General features: G+C 46.0%; 1 protein-coding gene and 1 long non-coding RNA gene across 6 annotated transcripts in view; one reads left to right on the top strand and one right to left on the bottom strand.

The window, feature by feature from the left end:
- ALPK2 (alpha kinase 2) overlaps window positions 1-20107 on the bottom strand; it is a 146573-nt gene that overhangs the window by 110147 nt on the left and 16319 nt on the right. For all 5 annotated transcript variants that reach the window (XM_019014169.4, XM_063699252.1, XM_063699253.1 and 2 more), the window contains exons 2-3: window positions 18915-19043; window positions 14557-14674 (exon numbers count right to left, since the gene is read on the bottom strand). In XM_019014169.4, the coding sequence (XP_018869714.3) occupies window positions 14557-14674; window positions 18915-19023 (227 nt within the window). In that variant the 5' untranslated portion in view covers window positions 19024-19043. The remainder of the gene's footprint in view (window positions 1-14556; window positions 14675-18914; window positions 19044-20107) is intronic.
- The window catches only part of LOC129528293 (uncharacterized), a 110106-nt gene that overhangs the window by 39684 nt on the left and 50315 nt on the right, over window positions 1-20107 (top strand). The window lies entirely within an intron of this gene.

Here is a 20107-nt window from a genome sequence, read left to right on the forward strand (position 1 = left end):
AGTACCGCATAGTGGTTAAGGGACAGACTTAGCAGCGAATGCGCCTGGGTTCACATGCCGGCCCATCTGCAGCGTTGGAGAAGCCACTTGACAGCTCTGGACAATAGCTGAACCTACATCAACCCGGTGACATGAGGATTAAGGGATTAACTCCTATAAAGTGCTGAAAGCAAAGCCTGGCACACAGTAAGACTAAATCAATAGTTCTCAGCCCTGGCTGAATGTTCAAGTGACTTGGAGCGCTTCGTAAAAATACCAGGGCCAGAGGATTTTAGGGCGGGGAGACTACTGCTGATTCTGCAGAGGTAGATGCATGTCAGGACACCTTTGTCCAAACCTGTAGAACGGACACCAAGAGTGAACCCTCATGTAAACTATGGACTTGGGGTGATGATGTGTCAGTGTGGATTCATGGATTGTAACAAATGTACCATGCCGGACACAGGGTATGTGGGAACTATCTGTGTCTTATGCTCGATTTTGCTGTGACCCCAAAACTGCTCTAAAATTAAAGTCTATTTAAAAAGAAAAAAAGGGGCTGGGTGCAGTGGCTCACGCCTGTAGTCCCAGCACTTTGGGAGGCCAAGGCAGGTGGATCATGAGGTCAGGAGTTCAAGACCAGCCTGGCCAACATGGTGAAACCCCATCTCTACTAAAAATACAAAACTTAGCTGAGCGTTGTGGCATGCGCCTGTAATCCCAGCTACTTGGGTGGCTGAGGCAGAAGAATCGCTTGAACCTGGGAGGTGGAGGTTGCAATGAGCTGAGATTGCTCCATTGTACTCCAGCCTGGGTGACAGGAAGGGACTGTGTCTCAAAAAAAAAAAAAAAAAAGGCAAAAAAGACCGGGTGCAGGGGCTCACACCTGTAATCCCAGCACTTTGGGAGGCCAAGGCGGGTGGATCACCTGAGGTCAAGAGTTTAACACCAGCCTGGCCAACATGGTGAAACCTCATCTCTACTAAAAATACAAAAATTAGCCAGGCGTGGTGGTGCATGCCTGTAATCCCAGCTACTTGGGAGGCTGAGGCATGAGAATTGCTTGAACCTGGGAGGCAGAGGTTGCAGTGAGCCAAGATCGCACCATTGCACTCCAGCCTGGGCAACAGAGCAAAAACTCCATCTCAAAAAAAATAAATAAAAATAATAAAAGGAAAAAAATACCAGTGCCAGGGCCCCACCTCTTCCCCCAACCAAAAAAAAAAAAAGCACAATTAAGCAGCACAATGGGGTGAAACCTTCACCATCAGGTTTTTTTTTAAAGGCTTCTAGGTTATTCCTTTGGGCAGCCAGCGCTCAGAAGCACTGAACTAAATAAACGGACGTGGACTCTTGTACAATAGCGAACACGTCAGGGAACAGGCATGTTCATGGTAGAGCCAGGATCTTTTCCTGGGGATGCATGGGGAGCGGTTTCCTGGCTTCCACTTGGTGCAGAAGCTCTGCACTTTTGACAGCTTTCTGAGCCTCTGGGAGCAACGCAGACCCACCAGAGATTCTTTGAACAAGAAATGGGCAAACTGATTTCAGAAAGGAAAAAAATCCTATGGCATTACTACCACCACGCTTAGTTAATAGATGACTGACCCTTCTTATTAAAAGAAAACTCAAAGTTATCCAGAAACAGTTTCCACCCCCAGCACCTAATAGGTCACCAAGCGAGCATAATATCCCAGAAATCTTAAGGAGCATTGTGACAATATACCAAAACAATCTTAAGTTTAAACTGTAAATCTATTCTCTGAAAGGCCCATCATCTTGGGAGCAGGACTAAGATGAATGCTCCATTAGACAAGCCATGGCCGGCAGTCCCAGCTCTCAGCAGCACAAATGTCCCTAGCCACAGAGGCCCAGAGCTCTGCTAATTCATCAAACACCCAGCACGCCCCAAGCCAAACTGTGGATGTCCTTATCCAAACCTGCTTCTTGTCTCCACAAAACTGCAATTCCATTCTACCAATTGCTCAGCCCAAAAATCCTGGAGTCCGTCTTTCACTCCCCTTTCACAACCAGCATCCAGGCCAACAGCAGCTCCTGTCAGACACACTCAGAACCTGGCCGCTTCCTCCCACCTTCTGCAGGACCGTCCTGGGTGGAGGCACCACTGTCTCATCTGAATTACCGCGATGGTTGCTTGCAGTCCCCATCTGTGCCCTGAGTCTTCTCCAGAGGATACATTCACATCACTGAGATAAGAGTCATCCTTTACACTTAGCCAGAAAATGTCATCACATCTCTGTTCAGAAACCCTCTTGTGTGTCTCCATCTCACTCCAAATCAAATCCAAAGTCATGACCATGTGCCGTGGCCTACAAGCAATGAGCTGACATGGGAGTTACAGAAGGTGAAGAGAACCTGCCTTCCCCAGGTAATAACCACATCACCTCCCGCTCTGTACTTTCACCCCTGTGCTCAGAGCCCCTCACCAGAGAGACCTTCCCACCGTCATGCGCCTTCCCTCCCTGGTGCTGCTTTATCTTTTTTCACCTGACCCATTACATAGTTCCTGGTGTGTTAAATGTCTGGCTCCTCTTGCGATCCCTTTCCCATGAGATCAGGGACTCCAGTATTTGCTGCTGTATCCTTAGGGTCTAGAACAATCCCCGGCATATAGTAGGCCTTCCACGAATCCTTATTTTTGAATGAAGTCCTTATGATCACTCCTTTTTGAATTATATTCCAGGATACATCTTAATAGATTTTGTTTGGGAGGAAGGCACTGGTAGGATGAGATGCAGTGATTAACATAATGGACTCGGGGGCCCTGGGAAACAGAATTTTGGGGTTCTAACCCTAGCTTTGTTCCTAACCCGTTGTGTTACTTTGGATGTGTCCTGTGATCTCTCTGGGCCTTGGGTGACCTATAGGGTGTAGGCAGTGGACTAGACCAGTTGGATTTGACCAATTAAAACAGAATTTTTTAGGGGTGGGATATAAGCATCAATACTTTTTTAAAGTTCCCCAGAGGTAATGTATAGCCAGGAGTGGGCTAAGCCTAAGCCTTACAGCAGGGTTTCTCCTGTGTTAAAAATGCACACGAATCACCTGGGATGTCATTAAAATGCAGGTTCTGATTGGCTGGTCTGGAGAGGGAGCTGGCATTTTGCCATTCTAACAAGCTCCCAGGGGATGCTGATGCCGGTGGTCCAAGACCAGGCTCTGAGCGGCAACATCTTGAAGTCACTTCCAGCTTGGTGACTCCAACGTTTCCATCAAGGGTAAAGGTCCCCTTATTAAATTCTCAGGAAAACATCATCTGTCACTCCACTAGCTGCTCAATTTGATCTGAGTTCCCTACTCAATGACTGGCAAGCTGCCCCCGCATGCACTGTGTGGATGTTAAGAGTTGGTTTTCCTTCTTAAAAAATGAATTGCTGGACCCAGAAAGGGGGAATGAGCAAAACCAGGTCTGAGAATTTCTCTCCCAAAAGCAGGCTCAGAGACCTGTAGTCAGGGAAGAAACCCGTCACAAGTCAGTGGCTTCCCTTTGTCTGCCGTTCTGTTGTCAGGGCCTTGGTGCTGGCTGTGTCCTGTGTCCCTCTCTGTCTCCTTGATCTGACCATCTCATGATGCCTCTGCCTGGCTGCCACCTCCTGGTGCCCACTGGTGAGCAGAGGCAGCCACTGGCAGGCAGACGGGCAAGCAGGGCACCCTGCACAGGGCCAAAGGAGCAGCCTCATTAGGGCTGTCAAGGAGCAGCTCCAACAGGAGAAGAATCTCCATCCAGCTGCTGCAGCAGCCACCGCAGGGAACGGGAAGTGACAAGGACAGAAAGGGAGCAGTCACTGACACCCTGCAGTTCAAATGGTGACCAGAGCTACTGACAACAGGGCCTTCTCCTACAGCAGCTGTGGGAGGCCTGTTAGATTATTCTGCTCACCCAGTCCCCTAAGGATTCAGCAACAGAGCCTCTGACCACCAAGAAGCCACAGTTCATTCAAATCATTTCCCCGAGTTCAGATGGCTGTATGTGGAATGGCTCTTTTGCCTGCTGCCCTTGAGGCAAGACTCAGTGAAGAACAGAACCCCTGGATGCGTTGTGTTAATTCCTCCCACAAATCTTTTGTTTGTTTGTTTGCTTGTTTGTTTGTTTGTTTTTGAGACAGGGTCTCATTTTGTTGCCCAGACTGGAGTGCAGTGGTGTGATCATGGCTCACTGCAGCCTCAACCCCCCAGGCCCAACCAGTTCTCCTACCTCAGCCTCCCAAGAAGCTGAGGCCTCAGGTGTGTGCCACCACCCCAAGCTAATTAAAAAAAAAAAAAAATTGGCCCGGTGCAGTGGCTCATGCCTGTAATCCCAGCACTTTGAGAGGCCGAGGCAGGTGGATCACTTGAGGTCAAGAGTTTGAGACCAGCCTGGGCAACATGGTGAAACCCCGTCTCTACTAAAATACAAAAAAAATTAGTCAGGTGTGGTGGTGGGGACCTGTAATCCCAGCTACTCAGGAGGCTGAGGCAGGAGAATTGCTTGAACCTGGGAGGTGGAGGTTGCAGTGAGCCGAGATTGTGCCACTGCATTCCAGCCTGGGTGACAGAGTGAGACTCCAACTCAAAAGAAAAAACAAAAACAAAGAATGGCTGTGTCTAACAATACACAGGAGATCTCAGGGAGAAAGAATGAGCATTTACTTAGCATTTGTTGAGTACCAGCACTGTTCACAAAGTTTCCTTATGGGTATTATCTCATTTAATCTTCACCCAACCCTGCAAAGTAGATACTGTAATCATTCCCATTTTACAGATATGGAAATCGTGGCAGACAGAGGTTAAGCAACCTGCCCAAGTAAGAGGTGAGGCCAAGAATTGGACCTGGGTAGTCTGGCTTGAGAGCTGAGTATCTACTTATGATACTTAGTGTGTCTACTTACGCTCTCACAGAGTGCTGCAGATTTCTGATTCTGAACCAGTGGGCCCCTGTCCACCCCCACTGGCTCGTCTTAGTCTGGCCCTGTATATAGCCAGAACCCTTCCATATTTGGAGCTGTGCTAGCTACTGAATTATGTCCCCCACCAAGTCATATGTTGAAGCCCTAACCCGCAATGTGATGGTATTTGGAGGCAGGGCCTTTGGGAGGTGATATGGTTTAGATGAGGTCACAAGGGTGGGGCCCTCATGACAGGATTAGTGCCCTTAGAAGAGACACCAGAGAGCTTGCACTCTCTCTCTTTCTCTCTGTCCCATGTGAGAACATAGTGAGAAGGCAGCTTCTGCAAACCAGGAAGAGGGCCCTTACCAGAACCTAACCATGCTGGCACCTCAATCTTGGACTTCCAGCCTCCAGGACGGTGAGAAAGAAACTTCTGTTGTTTAGGCCACCCACACTATGGTATTTTGGTAGGGTAGCTCAAGCTGACTATGACAGGCAGGGTCTGAGGGACCATCCCAGGGCTTAACCCGTCTCACGGACCACGCCCATTCTCACCCATTCTCAGGTTCACCTGGGGCCCAGGTGTGGGGTGTGGCCTGAAGGGAGTCCTGGAGGATCCAGAGTGGCAGCTCCTCTCCCATGTGAGGGCGACTCCGCTGAGGTGTAGCCTGGTGTCTCATGGAATGTACTGAGACTGGCTCAGTATTGTGGAATTCAGAAAAAAGTGAATGGGAGCATGTGCTTGGGAGAAGACAAAGCAGGAATTCCAGGTGATGGAGCCTGGAGGCAGACGGGGAGGGGCGTGAGGTCCAAGTCACACAGTGGTTCATGGAGAACTCAGGAGGCAGGGGCAGGAGAGGCTCCCAGGCAGGACCTGGCAGAGGCAGGGAGGCCTTGGGGCTGTCATGAGAGGCCCTCAGCTGAGTGCATGAGGAGGAGAAATAGGCTGGGCTGGTCAGGACAGAGACTTACGCTGCCAGACTGAACCCCTTTCTCAGTCCTGCCCTCTCGCTACAGAGTCGGGGCAAAGCCCTTCCCGGGACTCACAGGGCCTGATTAGTTTCAGCTCTGCCCATAACTAGCCATCTCCCCTTGTCAGGTAATTTCTTTATGAGCTTTACCTTAGAGGGAGTTGGTCAACTGTTCCCCAGCACTAACACATCACGATTTCTACATGAGCAAGACACCCCATCTTTTCAATCTTTCCAGATGTGTCTGCCTCTAATTCTGTGATTACAAGGTAGGGCTGACTCCAAGAACTTCCCTAATGTGCCTGGTCTGCTCAGTTCTCAGAAGGTGTCAATGGAGTGACAGTTTCAGAACGTGACAGTGACAGTTTTCAGTGACAGTACTTTCAGAACGTGTCCAACTTCTAGTGATTGGTGCACCTTTCCCTGACTGTCCCAAAGTCTTGGGAGGGGCTCTTGGATCAACCTGTCACCTGTCACCTGACTAGCATGATTTGCCCTGAGGAGTCTGCACCATGGTGGGAGCAGCCACCCAAGTCCTGTCCCCAGGAAAAGGTGAGTGAGTGTCCCAGAACCTGGCCTATAACCATTCACTCTTCTGAGACACTTACCTACTAAAGTCACCACCAGAATGTGATGACAAGCAGTGGATTCTCAGAAGGGACCTATCACCCAAGGACTAACTGGGAGTTCCTTGTCAGACCCTCGGAACTCATTCAAGCAGGGCTCCAGGCATGGTCTGAGTCATGGCCCTGATGCGTGCCTGCTGAATTCATTCAGGGAGAATGCCACGGGAACCCGCCTCAGCCCTGTGTCAGGAACACAGACGCCTTCCAGGTGTCGGAAAGTTCTACCAGTCATCCTTAAGATTTGTTAGACCTACTTAAGCTCACAGGAACATGAAGTTCACAAAACGCTTTCCAACCTTGGATGAAATGCATTTTCCATCTTAGCCAAGACATAGCAAGATTCAGTCATCTTTATTTCTACCTGATGATTCCTTGAACAATCACGTTAACTACATTTTTTTACCCTCCAAAAGAGAAATAGCAGAGGGGAAAAATGCTGCCTTTCTTACCTCCAAACTCTCCTATTTTAATCAGTTCCAAAATTATAGTTTGGGGTGGGGAGCATGTTTAAAGTACCTGAAATAGCTATTATGTATTGAGTATTCAAAATTCTTTGCATGTGTTGATTTAATCCCCACAACAACCCTATTAGGCAGGTGCTATTATTGTCCCCATCTTTACAGATGAGAAAACTGAGACATAGAAAAGTTAAATAATTTGCCCAGGATGATACAGCTTACAGATCTGGGATTTAAACCCAGATCTTTGGACCCTGGCTGTCAATAGTGGAAAAGATTGTCTGTTCTTTGTAAGCGAAGTTGATGGTGACAATTCTATTAGCAGGTTGTGTGTTCTGAGGTGTTTCTTCCAGCAATGGGGATATCTTTTTTTTTTTTTTTTTTTTTTTTTGAGACGGAGTCTCGCTCTGTTGCCCAGGCTGGAGTGCAGTGGCATGATCTCTGCTCACCGCAACCTCTGCCTCCCGGGTTCAAGTGATTCTCATGCCTCAGCCTCCCGAGTAGCTGGGATTACAGGCTCACGCCACCATGCTTAGCTAATTTTTTATTTTTAATAGAGACAGGGTTTCACCATGTTGTCCAGGCTGGTCTTGAACTCCTGACCTCAAGAGATCTGCCTGCCTCGGCCTCCCAAAGTGCTGGGATTACAGGCGTGAGTCACCCCGTCTGGCCCCAGTGGGGGTGTCTTTAAGTGATTCACCTATACTCATTTGCCCAGTTTCATTCATGAACAACAACTCATGTTTTTCAGATGTCTGGCAAACGGTTTAGGTTCCCTTGGGTGATTATGTATAGAAAGAGGCTGATGGTCCTCCCCAGGGCACAGGTGACAAGCACTTACAAAGAGCTCTCAAACCAGAGTATCTTGAGGAAGGTAACACTGTACCCCACGGCTCCTAGGGTCTGTCTGTCTGCCTGGACATGAGAAATAAATGAGAATGCCGACACATTACTGAAGTCACAGAGTCCACATTCTAAAAACAATCCACTCTGTGAGGTGCAACAGTTAATAGCATGTTAGAGTTCTAGTGGAAAAGAAAATGAAAAACTATCCAAACAGGGTTGCAAGCATGAAACGTGTAACAAAAGCAGCTTAAAACCTTGTGTCTGGGTGAGCACTCTCTGGTTCAATACCCGTTTCTGAAATTTCAGTGTCTGTTTCCTCCCCTGGACTGTGAGTGGGATCATAGAGAACTTTGCTTCCTCTTACTTGGCACTGGATTCTAGAGCATATTAAGTGCTCTTAATGTTTGTTGGATAAATGAATGGTTAAGAACAGGCCAAGCATGGTGGCTCATGCCTGTAATCCCAGCACTTTGGGAGGCTGAGGCAGGCAGATCACCTTAGGTCAGGAGTTCGAGACCAGCCTGGCCAACATGGTGAAACCCCATCTCTACCAAAAATACAAAAATTAGCCAGGCATGGTGGCATGTGCCTGTAACCCCAGCTACTTGGATGGCTGAGGCAGGAAAATTGCTTGAACCTGGGAGGTGGAGGTTGCAGTGAGCCCAGATCTTGCCACTGCACTCCAGCCTGGGCAACAGTGCAAGACTCCATCTCAAAAAAAAAGGATAAAAAAATTATAGGCAAGGGGCAGTCATAGGTGGCTTTTTGAGAAGGATAAAGATACATGCAAATAGATGATTTAAAAGATCAATTAAATTTTCCACAGATAGAAGATACAGATTACAAAATCTGGCTACAAATTCCACTCATGTGAATATGCACACCTTGTTGCAATGTGACTTTGCCACTCTTCAAAAGTAGAGTCTATTTTTCTTAAATGTGTGTTGGCCTGTGACTTGCTTTGGCCAAGAGAATGTGAGAGAAATGATATTGGGTGGAACTCATGAGGTCCTGCAGCTCCGTGACCTTGGAATGCTGCCCTTAGACTGCCCTGTAAGGAAACCAGTGCTGTCCTCCTGGGGGATGAGAGCCCATGTGGAGGAGAGCAAGGCGGCCCAGCCAACAGCAATATCCACTGCCGGGCCTGTCAGGGAAACCACACTGGACCTTCCAGCCCAACCAATCCGTAAATGGACTTGAGTGGCATGAATGAGCATGAAAAAGCCAGGGAAAACCAGCAGAGAACCAGCCCGCCAGCCCACAGACCCATGAGAACTAAGAAACTGCTGCTCTATGAGAGCCCACCAGTTTTATGATAGTTTGCTAAAGTTGCTCAACCTCGGTGCTCCAGACATCTTAGATCGGAGAATTCTGACTGTGGGGATTGACCTGCGTACTGTCCAATGTTCAACAGCAGGTTTGGCCTCCTCCCGCCAGATGCAGTAGCACCCCACCCCCTCCTGTCAGGACAATCCAAATGTTTCCAGACATTACCAAATGTCCTCTGGGGGAAAAACACAAGTGACCCAGGAAACCTTATTGATTTCCCCTTCAAATCCTTGAATAATCAATCGTGAATTTGGGGCAGAGTTGAAAAAAATGTTTTTGCCCCTTTGTCCCTAGACATCTCCTACTGGGTAGTCTGGATGAACTCAGCTGGTGTGTCTGGAACCAACACTGCATTCTCAGATAAACCTGGCCAGTGCTTATGTCCAGGTAGGCAAAAAGCCCTGCCTCTTTTTACGGGATTGCTTGGCTACCCCATGTATTAGCTTCCTAGGGCTGTGTAACAAACTACCACAAACTGGGTGGCAAAAAGCAACAGAAATTTATTCTTTCACAGTTCATGTGTCCAAAAAGTCTAAAATCAAGTTGTCGTCAAGCCATGGTCCCTCAAAGGTTCCAGGGAAGACTCTTCTTCTCTTGCTCCTTCCTAGCCTTTGGTGGCTGCTGGCAATTTTTGGCATGTCTCGGCTTGCCATTGCATCACCCCAATCTCTGTCTCTGTCTTCCCACCGCCATTTTTTCTCTGTGTGTGTCTCTGTGGCTCTGTTTTCCCTTTTTAAAAGTATACCAGTCATTGAATTAGGACCCACCCTGTCAGAGGTGTTTGAACCAGAGTGACTCCATCTTGAATAGGGGCTGGGTAAACTAAGGCTGAGACCTACTGGGCTGCATTCCCAGGAGGTTAGGCATTCTTAGTCACAGGATGAGACAGGAGGTCGGCATAAGATACAGGTCACGAAGACCCTGCTGATAGATCAGGATGCAGTGAAGAAGTAGCCGAAGCCCACGAAAACCAAGATGGCAATGAAAGTGACCTCTGGTCGTCCGCATGGCTCATATGCTAATTATAATGTGTTAGATGCCAAAAGACACTCCCACCAGCACCATGACAGTTTACCAATGCCATGGCAACGTTTAGAAGTTACCCTATATAATCTAAAAATAGGAGGCACCCTCAGTTCCAGGAAATCTCTGCCCTTTTCCCAGAAAACACATAAATTATCCAATTCTTGTTTAGCATATAATCAATAAATAAGTATACTCAGGCGAGCAGCCTATACCGCTGCTCTGCCATTCTTTTACTTTCTTAATAAACTTGCTCCAAATTCTTTCTTGTGTGAGGTTCAAGAACCCTCTCTTGGGGTCTGGATTGGAACCACTTTTCCGTAATAATCCAACAACCTAATCCAATATGAACTCCTTCATCAATTATACCTGCAGAAATCCTATTTCTAAATAAGGTCGCATTCTGAGGCTCCAGGCAGACATGGATTTGGGGGACACTATTCAACCCTGTATACACTCCATGAGCTGATTGGCTTGTGGTGACTGTGCCGTTCTCCTGGTCATTGTCCCTGCCCGGTGCTCTATGGACCTGTCCCCAGCCTGACCGATGCCAGGGCAGAGTTGATGAGAGAGCAGAGATGCTGCTTTGTCCCGCTTTAGCCCAGGCAGGGGCGGAGCTTTGCTGCTCTTGGTGCTTCCTCCGCCCCCTTCCCCTTCCTTCCACCTCCCTCCTGCTGGCTCTCAGCACAGCCATGTGATTGCAACCATCAAAGGAGGCCTCCCTGCTGAGGAGGGGGTATATCTAAGTGCGGGTTCCTGGACAGATTTTTATCTGTTGCTTTGCTGCCTTTCTTTACATTGTGTTCATAAGAGACCACAATTCCCCGTTTGTATACACATCGTTGCAATTTGCTTTCATTATGAGGTAGAAAACATCTATTTGCATTTTCCTCCCCACTCCCCAACTCCTACATCTTTTGGAAAAAAAAAAAAATTCTATTTCAAGCTACAGTGCATACCATAATGTGATTATTGATGTTTCTTTCCCTGGGAATGCCTTCTTGGCTTTCCATTTCTCTTCCCTGCCAAGCACACTTGACCCGTGTTAATGTAAAGGTTACAACAGCAATGATAAATCTCTTCCCCGCCGTCTCACTTGCCTGAAGTGCCCAGGTTCATGAGATGAGGACAGCATGAGGAGGAGAATGCAGGATGCAGGGAAGATAGAGGAAAGAGAGAAAATCAAAAGATTCATAAATACAACCGCAGGGCTCTTAGCCTCCAAGCAGAACTGCAGATTAGATTTGTTAAACCAAAAAAGCCCTTGGGAAACACAGAAACAGGAGCTTTCGAGTATCTAAAAACTCAGATTTAATGACCCAAAGATCAAATGCAGGTGAAGAAAAGTACTTTTCTTTGGGCTATGAGCTAATCCAGTGGTTGACGGTATATAGCAGGAAATTTTGAGACTAATATTATAACTAACAACTAACTTTTAATATTTGAAAGGCATTTGCACAAAATACCATTCATTTTCCTCACCAGCATTTAACATATTGGTATAAGTCAAATCCCTTTGCAGATGAATGCTTAGGACGTAGAGCGTGTCTCAGTTTCGGCAAAACACTGGAATCACCTGGGATTCCGATTTAATTGGTCAAGCACGAAGCCCAAGCATCAGTGGGTTTTAAAGTCTCCCCAGGTGATACTAACGGACAGCTAGAATTCAGAACTACCGGTATAAAAAGTCAGAACTTCCCACGATCATTAGCGCCCAGCATACTTACTGCTAAGCAGCAAAACGTGACCACATCTATTACAGGGCTCTACCAACATTTCTTGCATTACAACAGAATACTTTTCCTAGTAGACGGGCTATTTTTCAAAATGGCAGCCCAGGAGCTTGGAATGAGTGGATTCTGTTGTGTCAAATCTTCAATTTTTATGGAAAGCCACTGCCCTGCTGGATCTCAGAGCAGGGAATGGTGACTCCCTGAACCTTCCACAGGGCAAGTTCCCTCCCCAAGTTTCTCCTTCTGCTTTGTATACCTTCTGCTTTGACTTGCCCACCTGCCTCTGGGGCTTCCTCATGGGCTTCTTATTCCTCCATTCCTTTATACCCTCATCCTGTATATGGAACATAAAACAGTAATAGCAAATCTCAATTCTTAACACATGTCAAGCTTCTCTTCTGGCTAAAATGTGGGTATAATATTTTGGTTTACTGTGAGACTAAAATTAATCAGGAAATATGTGTTGATTGCTCAGAGGAAAATAAGCAAGGGTGGGAAACATACAAAGAAGTTCAGTGTGTAGATCCTCAAGGATCTTACCAGGGTAGGCAAACTATAGCCCACGGGCCAAATCTGGTCCCTCACCTGTTTTTGTAAATAAAGTTTTATTGGTACACAACTATGCTATTTTTTTTAAAGCATATTATCTATGACAGACCTGAATAATTGTGGCTTATTTTTGCATCTGGCCTGCAAAGGCTAAAATACTTACTATCTGGCCCCTTTTAGAAAAATGTTTGCTAACATTGATCTAGATAAACCAACCACAAAAACAATAGATAGAGAAACGGAGAGATATAGATAGATAGATGTCTCCATCCATCCTTTCAACAAATATTTATGTTGTAGGCACTGTGCCAGGCTCTAGGGGATGTTTGTGTGAATCAGAGAGGGCTACTGCCCCCTGTGAGGCCCACAGTCTACTGAACTTGTCATCAATCCTGAGCAATGAATAACCACCAAAAGGGAGGCCTGTGCAACAAGATCAAAGGAGAAGAGAATGTTTGAGGCTAGACAAACCCATGGGTAACTAGAATCTCACCTGCGAACCTTACAGGTGGTTTCTAAGCTGAATGGGATAAAGACAAGGAAGGGGAGACCTTGACAAGGTTGGAATGAAGAAGTAGGAAAGTCCAGGTCATGGTCAAGGGCCAGCAAATGCCAATCCGGCTGTCTCCCAAGTATACTGGAGTGGTAAGGGGAAGAATGGCTTTCTTTGTTCACCACTGATCATCCATACCAGAGTTGACGTTTTGTAAGGGTGTGGACAATGTTTGTGTTATTTACCTCCATCTCTAGCGTTAAGCAAAATGCTTGGCATATGTAGGTGCCTGAAGAATATTATCTAAAGAATTAAAGAATAGATGAGTAATGGGTATCTCAAATGTTAGGCTAGATATGCTGTAAGTCAGATAAGCATTTCAACTGTGGTAAAATGATGTCTGATGTTTATTATTTATTTACATATTTACTTATTTTTGTGACAGGATTTCACTCTGTCACCCAAGCTGGAGTGCAGTGGTGCAATCATAGCTCACTGCAGCCTCAAACTCCTGGGCTCAAGCAATTCTTCCACCCTGGCCTCTCAAGCAACTGGGACTACAGGCATGAGCCACCATGCCCAGCTAATTTTTCAATTTTTTTGTAGAGATGAAGTGTCACTGTGTTGCCCAGGCTTGTCTCAAACTCCTGGCCTCAAGCAATCCTCCTGCCTCACCCTCCCAAAGTGCTGAGATTGCAGGCATGAGCCACCACCATGCTCAGCCTGTTACTTTAAACAAAGGATTAGATAGGAGATAAGAAAGCTTTTGTGTTTATGAACAACTCCTCTACAATGAAACTTCTACAAGTATTACATTCTTTAACTCTCTCTGTCAGCCTTTTGTTTTATAGATGATGAAATTGAGTTTCAGAGAGGTTAAGCAACTGGCCAAGGTCATACAGCAAGAAAATGGCAGAGCTGGAACTCAACAAGTCTTTTTTTAAATCTCAGACTCAACGCTATCAGCACACTCCCATGCCTACCAGTCATTTTCATACCATGCTTTGAAGAACTCTCAGGCTCCCCAGAGCCCCATAATGGCACTGTGACCAATTTAGTAGCATTGAGGATCAAAAGCACAGACTCCCTACCCAGCTTCACCCAGAGCAGTTCTCATTTTCTCTCCTTTACTTATTGAGTTTCCTGGTTTTATCCAAACAAAAGTTCTTGGAGGAACCAAAAAAAATTCGAAATCACTGTACTGGACCATACTACTTCCTAAAATAAAGCCAGGGGGTATGGTTTCTAGCCTGAACTCCACCACCAAGGTGCTGTGGGATCATAGCCACTTCTTCTTCCTACCCATGGAAGTTTGCACAACAATGCTGAGATCCTATCACACTTTCTTCACTTTCCAGAGAGATCAAGATGAAATGAAAAGCTTATTTAATGGATGGCAATGGCTGGATCACCTTGAATAAAATTCTAGATAAAGGTTAATTCCATTGACAGCAGCAAATTAGGGGAGTATAATTAGTTACTGAGCAGAGCTCAGGAAATCATCATTGCTGGGTGCTTTGGCTGATGCCTGCCAATAGCATCTAAAATTATGACTCTAGAAGCAAATATGAGCCAATCTTTTGGCCTTACCTCATAGTAATCAGCACATGACAGAATATAGGGATATTAGCAAACAGTCCACAGGGGTATAGCCACTTACCAAGAGAGATGTAACACATGAATATACTGATTCTCGAAGAATTCATAGTTGGAAACAATGCCACTCCCATCGATGGCCTGACCATTCTTATACCAAGTTACCTCTGGCTTGGGCTGACCTGACAATAAAGAAAGAAAAATATCCTTATTAGTTTAGGTATTTTTAGGAAAAAAAAAACCATAAAGCTATGAACAAAGATGGACAGTAAGCAACAGGGATGTGGATGATGGATTACGTTAGGTGAGGAATTGAAAAGGCTTCTTCTTGCTGATACAAATAAACACATAATTCAGCAGACACTATTGAGCATGTTGTGTACCTAAGATGGTGCTGTGCTGATGGGTGGCATACAAAATGAAAAATGCTACCCTAATCTCAACGTGCTATTAAGAAAAATTTTCCAATACTTGGAAATAAGGCAAAGATATGAATAGTATCTTTTTTCAATGTCATATGAAGGCAAAGGCCCATCCAAGCATGATCTTGGGTCATATACTTTGTTTCACTCAATGATAACTACTGATTTAAAGTGAAGGTATATGTTAATTTGTAGGTTTTTATCCAATAGAAATGCAAATAATTTCCATCTAGGAGAAAAGATAACCCTATAAGTTATTGTTTATTGCTCTGTGGGACATTAACCAGTGCTACACGTAACCCAGCAGTTTTACCCCAACATTCCTTTATTAAATTGCCTATACATACCTAGCTCCTCAAACTGTAATAGTTTCTGGTTTCTTCCCTAATTAATGAGTTGAATAAAATCTTTAAAATGTGTATTTCATATTTGCATGGGAATCACTTTACCTTTTTGAAAATTATACTTTAATAGTGCTCAAAGTTAGTGCGTTAGTTATGGCACAAAAGAGAGGAGAACAAAGTAGATTTGCAAATGCCACTTTCTTCCTGAGGATGAAGAGTTTGGAATGTAGGCTTCCCAGACTGATGCTGTGCATATGTTACTGATATCATCACAGAAACTGACCTACACTTTCTCCCTTAGAAGAGATTCATCCTTCCCTGGTGTTCAGTAATGGGGTGTGATGTTAATGGGCTAATCCAGTAAAACCTCCAGGAATTTCATCCACCCCTTGGGATTTTTCCCTTTTGTTACAGAGCAGGAAGGTTTCCATTGTGTTCCAAAGAGCTTTCTCATTAGCCTTCATTTCACTGAAAATATGTCAAAATATGCCATATGCACAGGAAGGAAAGCCTGGTATTTGGAAACAATACACCATTCTTAATCTGCCTTAGGAACATTCTTGTATTTCTGTCTTATTTATTGCATGATTTTTGGCGAGCAACTCCAGAGACCACTAAGATGAGAACCCCATGTTCTGGCCACGCATGGTGGCTCACGCCTATAATCCCAGCACTTTGGGAGGCCGAGGTGGGTGGGTGAGTCACTTGAGTCTAGGCATTTAAGACCAGTCTGGGCCACATGGCAAAAGCTCATCTCCAGAAAAAATACAAAAGTTATTTGAGTGTGGTGGTGTGCACCTGAAGTCTCAGCTGCCCGGGAAGCTAAGACAGGAGGATGATCTGAGCCTGTGTGGTCGAGGCTGCAGTGAGCCATAATCATGATTGTGCCACCGCACTGCAGCCTGGGCGACAGAGTGGGACCTTGTCTCAAAAAAAAAAAAAAAAAAAGAAAAAGAAAAAAAGGAACTCTATAGAAAGAGGAAAGACGAACGAAGTACAGAGGGAAGAAAAAGTCTGTTAGACCTGCACCTGCACCATGAGCAGGACCTGAAAATGCTGAGTCTCCCTCCCTCCCTCCCTCCCTGTGTCTCCCAGCTAGGCTGCCGCTGTGCTCATGCCATGAATGTGCTTTTTTGGCAACTGTGGATTTTTCCTCCCTGCCTTCTCCTTCAGGTAAACGCCTGAGTAGTTACCCTGGGGCTTGGAACAGATAGACCTGCATGCAAGGATAAATCCTCCAGCAGCTGCGTGGCTGAGCCTCTTACAGGCATTTGCCTATAAAAAGACACCAAAAAATGGGCTTCCCTGAAAAACCATCAAGGGGTTTCTGATCATAATTCATTTCTGCCTGTTCTTGTCAACCCTGTGTCCTCCTTTAAGACTGTTTCATCACACTTCTTTATAGGAAGCAGTTAATTCCTCCTTTTTGTGGGTATGTGGCTGTTTTGAAGAAAATACATAAAATGTTCATGAGCTGGGCCTGGGAACTCATTCTGATCTCTTGGATTCCAGTTTTTCATTCAGGCTGATGAGGGCTGATTGATTTCTCCCAGTTTCCTAATGGCTGACTGTTTTTTTCCCCTGTGCAGTATAGATCTGAACAATCAGCCAGAAATGAGACTTGCATAGGGAAGTGGTATCTGGTATCTTGTGGGTGGTTCTCTTTTCTCCTGCCACTTGCTGGAAACCTCACCTGAAAGTCCTCCCCTTGTTTTTGGAACCTACTGTGGGTCATACATTGAGAGCCACCTCCTAAACATTTCAGAAGTATCTGGGCGAGGGGACCACAGCCAAGTTCAGGGCATGTCCAAACACACGAGGGCTCTGCTCTGAAGACTCAAGGTCAGCTTGCACTGTTCTGTCTGTCTGAATGACGATAGACCATCACGGAGACAGAAGCCTGGGCTTGGAGAGGCTGAGCGCACAGTTCTACACTGCAACTCCAGGCTGAAATCGAGGTTTTATGACAACTTCTGCTAGCGAAAGGCAGCCGTTTCTGAGGCTCACCCCTCTCCTCTCTGGACTTAGAAAAATGGGATCAGAGACCAACCTGGCCGACATAGCGAAACCCCATTCTACTAAAAATACAAAAATGAGCTGGGCATGGTGGTGTGCATCTGGAATCCCAGCCACTTGGGAGGCTGAGGCATGAGAATTGCTTGAACCTGGGAGGTGGAGGTTGCAGTGAGCTGAGATTGTGCCACTGCACTCCGGCCTGGGCAACAGAGCAAGAGACCCTGTCTCAAAAAAAAAAAAAAAAAAAAAAGAGCAAGAGGAGAAGAGTTTTCTGTCTGCCCTCAAGAAACACCATTGGCACCTTCATGTTTTCAAGGGTAGAGACATAATCCAAAAAAGAAAAGAGAACCATCCATCAGGTACAAGATATCACTTCCCTACCCAATTGTTTTATGTCTATGTTCTTTTAATGATAAATCCTTTTACCATTGGGAGTACCCATACTTGATCAATTCTGAGTTCTTTATTCACCAATCTAGGGGGAATCCCAGTCACCTCCTTTTTCTCCACTGGTCACCCATTGCCTCCATTTTAAGATTTTCACTTCTTATTAGCATCCCTGAAGAAGGCGTGCAGAGGAAAGACTAATTTAGCCAGTTTTAAGATATCAATTAGGGCCAGGCACGGTGACTCACGCCTGTAATTCCAGCACTTTGGGAGGCCAAGGCAGGCAGATCATGAGGTCAAGAGATCGAGACCATCCTGGCCAACATGGTGAGACAACCCCCTGTCTCTATTAAAAATATAAAAATTAGCCAGGCGAGCCCACCGCAGTGGCTCACTGTAATCCCAGCACTTTGGAAGGCTGAGGCAGGAGATCACCTGAGGTCAGGAGTTCGAGACCAGCCTGACCAACATGGTGAAACCCCATCTCTACTAAAATAAAAAAATTAGCCGGATGTAGTGGCGGGTGCCTGTAATCTCAGCTACTTGGGAGGCTGAGGTGGGAGAATTGCTTGAAACCAAGAGGCGGAGGTTGCAGTGAGCCGAGATCGTGCCATTGCACTCCAGCCTGGCAACAGAGCAAGACTCTGTCTCAAAAAAAAATAAATAAATAAAAATAAAAATAACAAATTAGCCAGGTGCAGTGGCGCGTGCCTCTATTCCCAGCTACTCGGGAGGCTGAGGCAGGAGAATAGCTTGAACCCGGGAGGCGGGGGTGGCAGTGAGCCGAGATCACACCACTGCACTCCAGCCTGGGCGACAGAGAGAGACTCCATCTCAAAAAAAAAAAAAAAAAAAAAATCAATTAAAGAATAACAGAAGAGTTCCATCAATTTACCAAAAAGAAGTGATTCATGCCATTCCTCTGTGCTCCATGAATTTAAACTATGGTTAAGGACACCCAAGAAAGAAAGAAAATTAAGAGTGGATTATCTGAAAAAAATAACCAGTGTGAGAGTTGCCTAACCCAGAACCACAAGGTGAAGTAAAGATCGCTAAATCGTGTCCAGGAAGTCACTCAAAGAAATCTTTTAGAAACAAATCATAGAGGATGGAGTTGCTTCATTGATTACACAGAAAAAAAAAACTTCCAAGGTAATTTTCCCAAACGATGTTTTAGTAATGCCTTTGTGAGCCAAGAAACCTGGTATGCAGGGAGATTTTAGAGGGTGATTAGCTAGTCTAGTGATGGTTACCAGATATTATGCAGCGAAGCACAGCGTCTGACTTCTCAGGAACCTTCTGGGAAAGCAACGTAGATAAAAAACACAGTGGGGGCCTCTGGGGCCCTTCGGAATCTGTCATCCTTTCATGCCGCACCGAATCTGAAAAAAAAAAAATCCCGACATCACCATTTGTTCTGGGATTTCTCTGGCCTTCTTAGGAATTCCAGAAACCACAGGGTGCCGCCCTGGCAGCTCACTGCACGCTGGCGGGTGGGCAGACTGAAGGTCTCTGGGCAGCCTTTCCAGGCCTTGTTGCTGCTTGTAGGTGGGCTGGATCCTTCTGTATTTCGGGGATGTCCTGTGCATTGCAGTATATTTAGCCGCATCCCTGGCCTCTACCCACCAGATGCCAATAGCACCCCCACCCCTCCATGTGTGACAATCAAAAATGTCTGCAGACACTGCAGGGGGATGGGGGGGTGCCCTGATTGAGAACCACGAATCCTATTGTCCTGGGCAGACCCCAGAGCAGCCAGAGCTCCAATGGAGAGGGAAGCATCCCATGAGGCTATGGTTAGTGCCACCTCCTCTCATTCCTCCTCCTTTCTCTTCTTAAAGTCTTTTCACACTGTGCTCAAAAAAGTGTGCATATGTCTTTGCCTCCAAAAAACATGTCAGTTGTGTTGAAATGATGTCCAGGGAGGAGATATTTTGAAATTAGGATATGACTGCTCCTTCTGAGCACCAGGTGGGTGCCCTAGGGGAAGGCAGGCACTAAACACTTGATTAGTCACCAGATATATTATTTCACTTAATCTCTTTGAAGCTACTTAAAGGATAGTTACTAATGTCTCCTACATTTTACAGAGGTGGAACCTGAGACTCAGAGAGGTTCAACAACTTGCTTAAGATCACACAGCTCAAGCGGCAGCCACCTTGGGGCTGTCCTTCAGGGCTGTGCAGGCTGACACTTTCAATGTGTAAGACACCACTGGAGCTTTGCAGGGCACAGCTTGCACAAGTATGAGCCAGCCCTGAGGGCGCAGGTTGGTCTGAATCCAGAGAACCCTTTCCTTTCCACGCTACCGCTACCGGCAGATACAAGCTGGCTTCACTTGGCCAGACCTCTCCTTTGTGGAGCCCTGAGCTTAGAAAGCGCATTTAGTTCTGTCTACACAGTAGCGTCCACTTCTTCACAATGGCAGGCTGTTCTCCCACACCAC

This window comes from Gorilla gorilla, chromosome 17 (assembly GCF_029281585.2).
Source record: "Gorilla gorilla gorilla isolate KB3781 chromosome 17, NHGRI_mGorGor1-v2.1_pri, whole genome shotgun sequence".
In the NCBI taxonomy this organism is placed as follows: domain Eukaryota; kingdom Metazoa; phylum Chordata; class Mammalia; order Primates; family Hominidae; genus Gorilla; species Gorilla gorilla.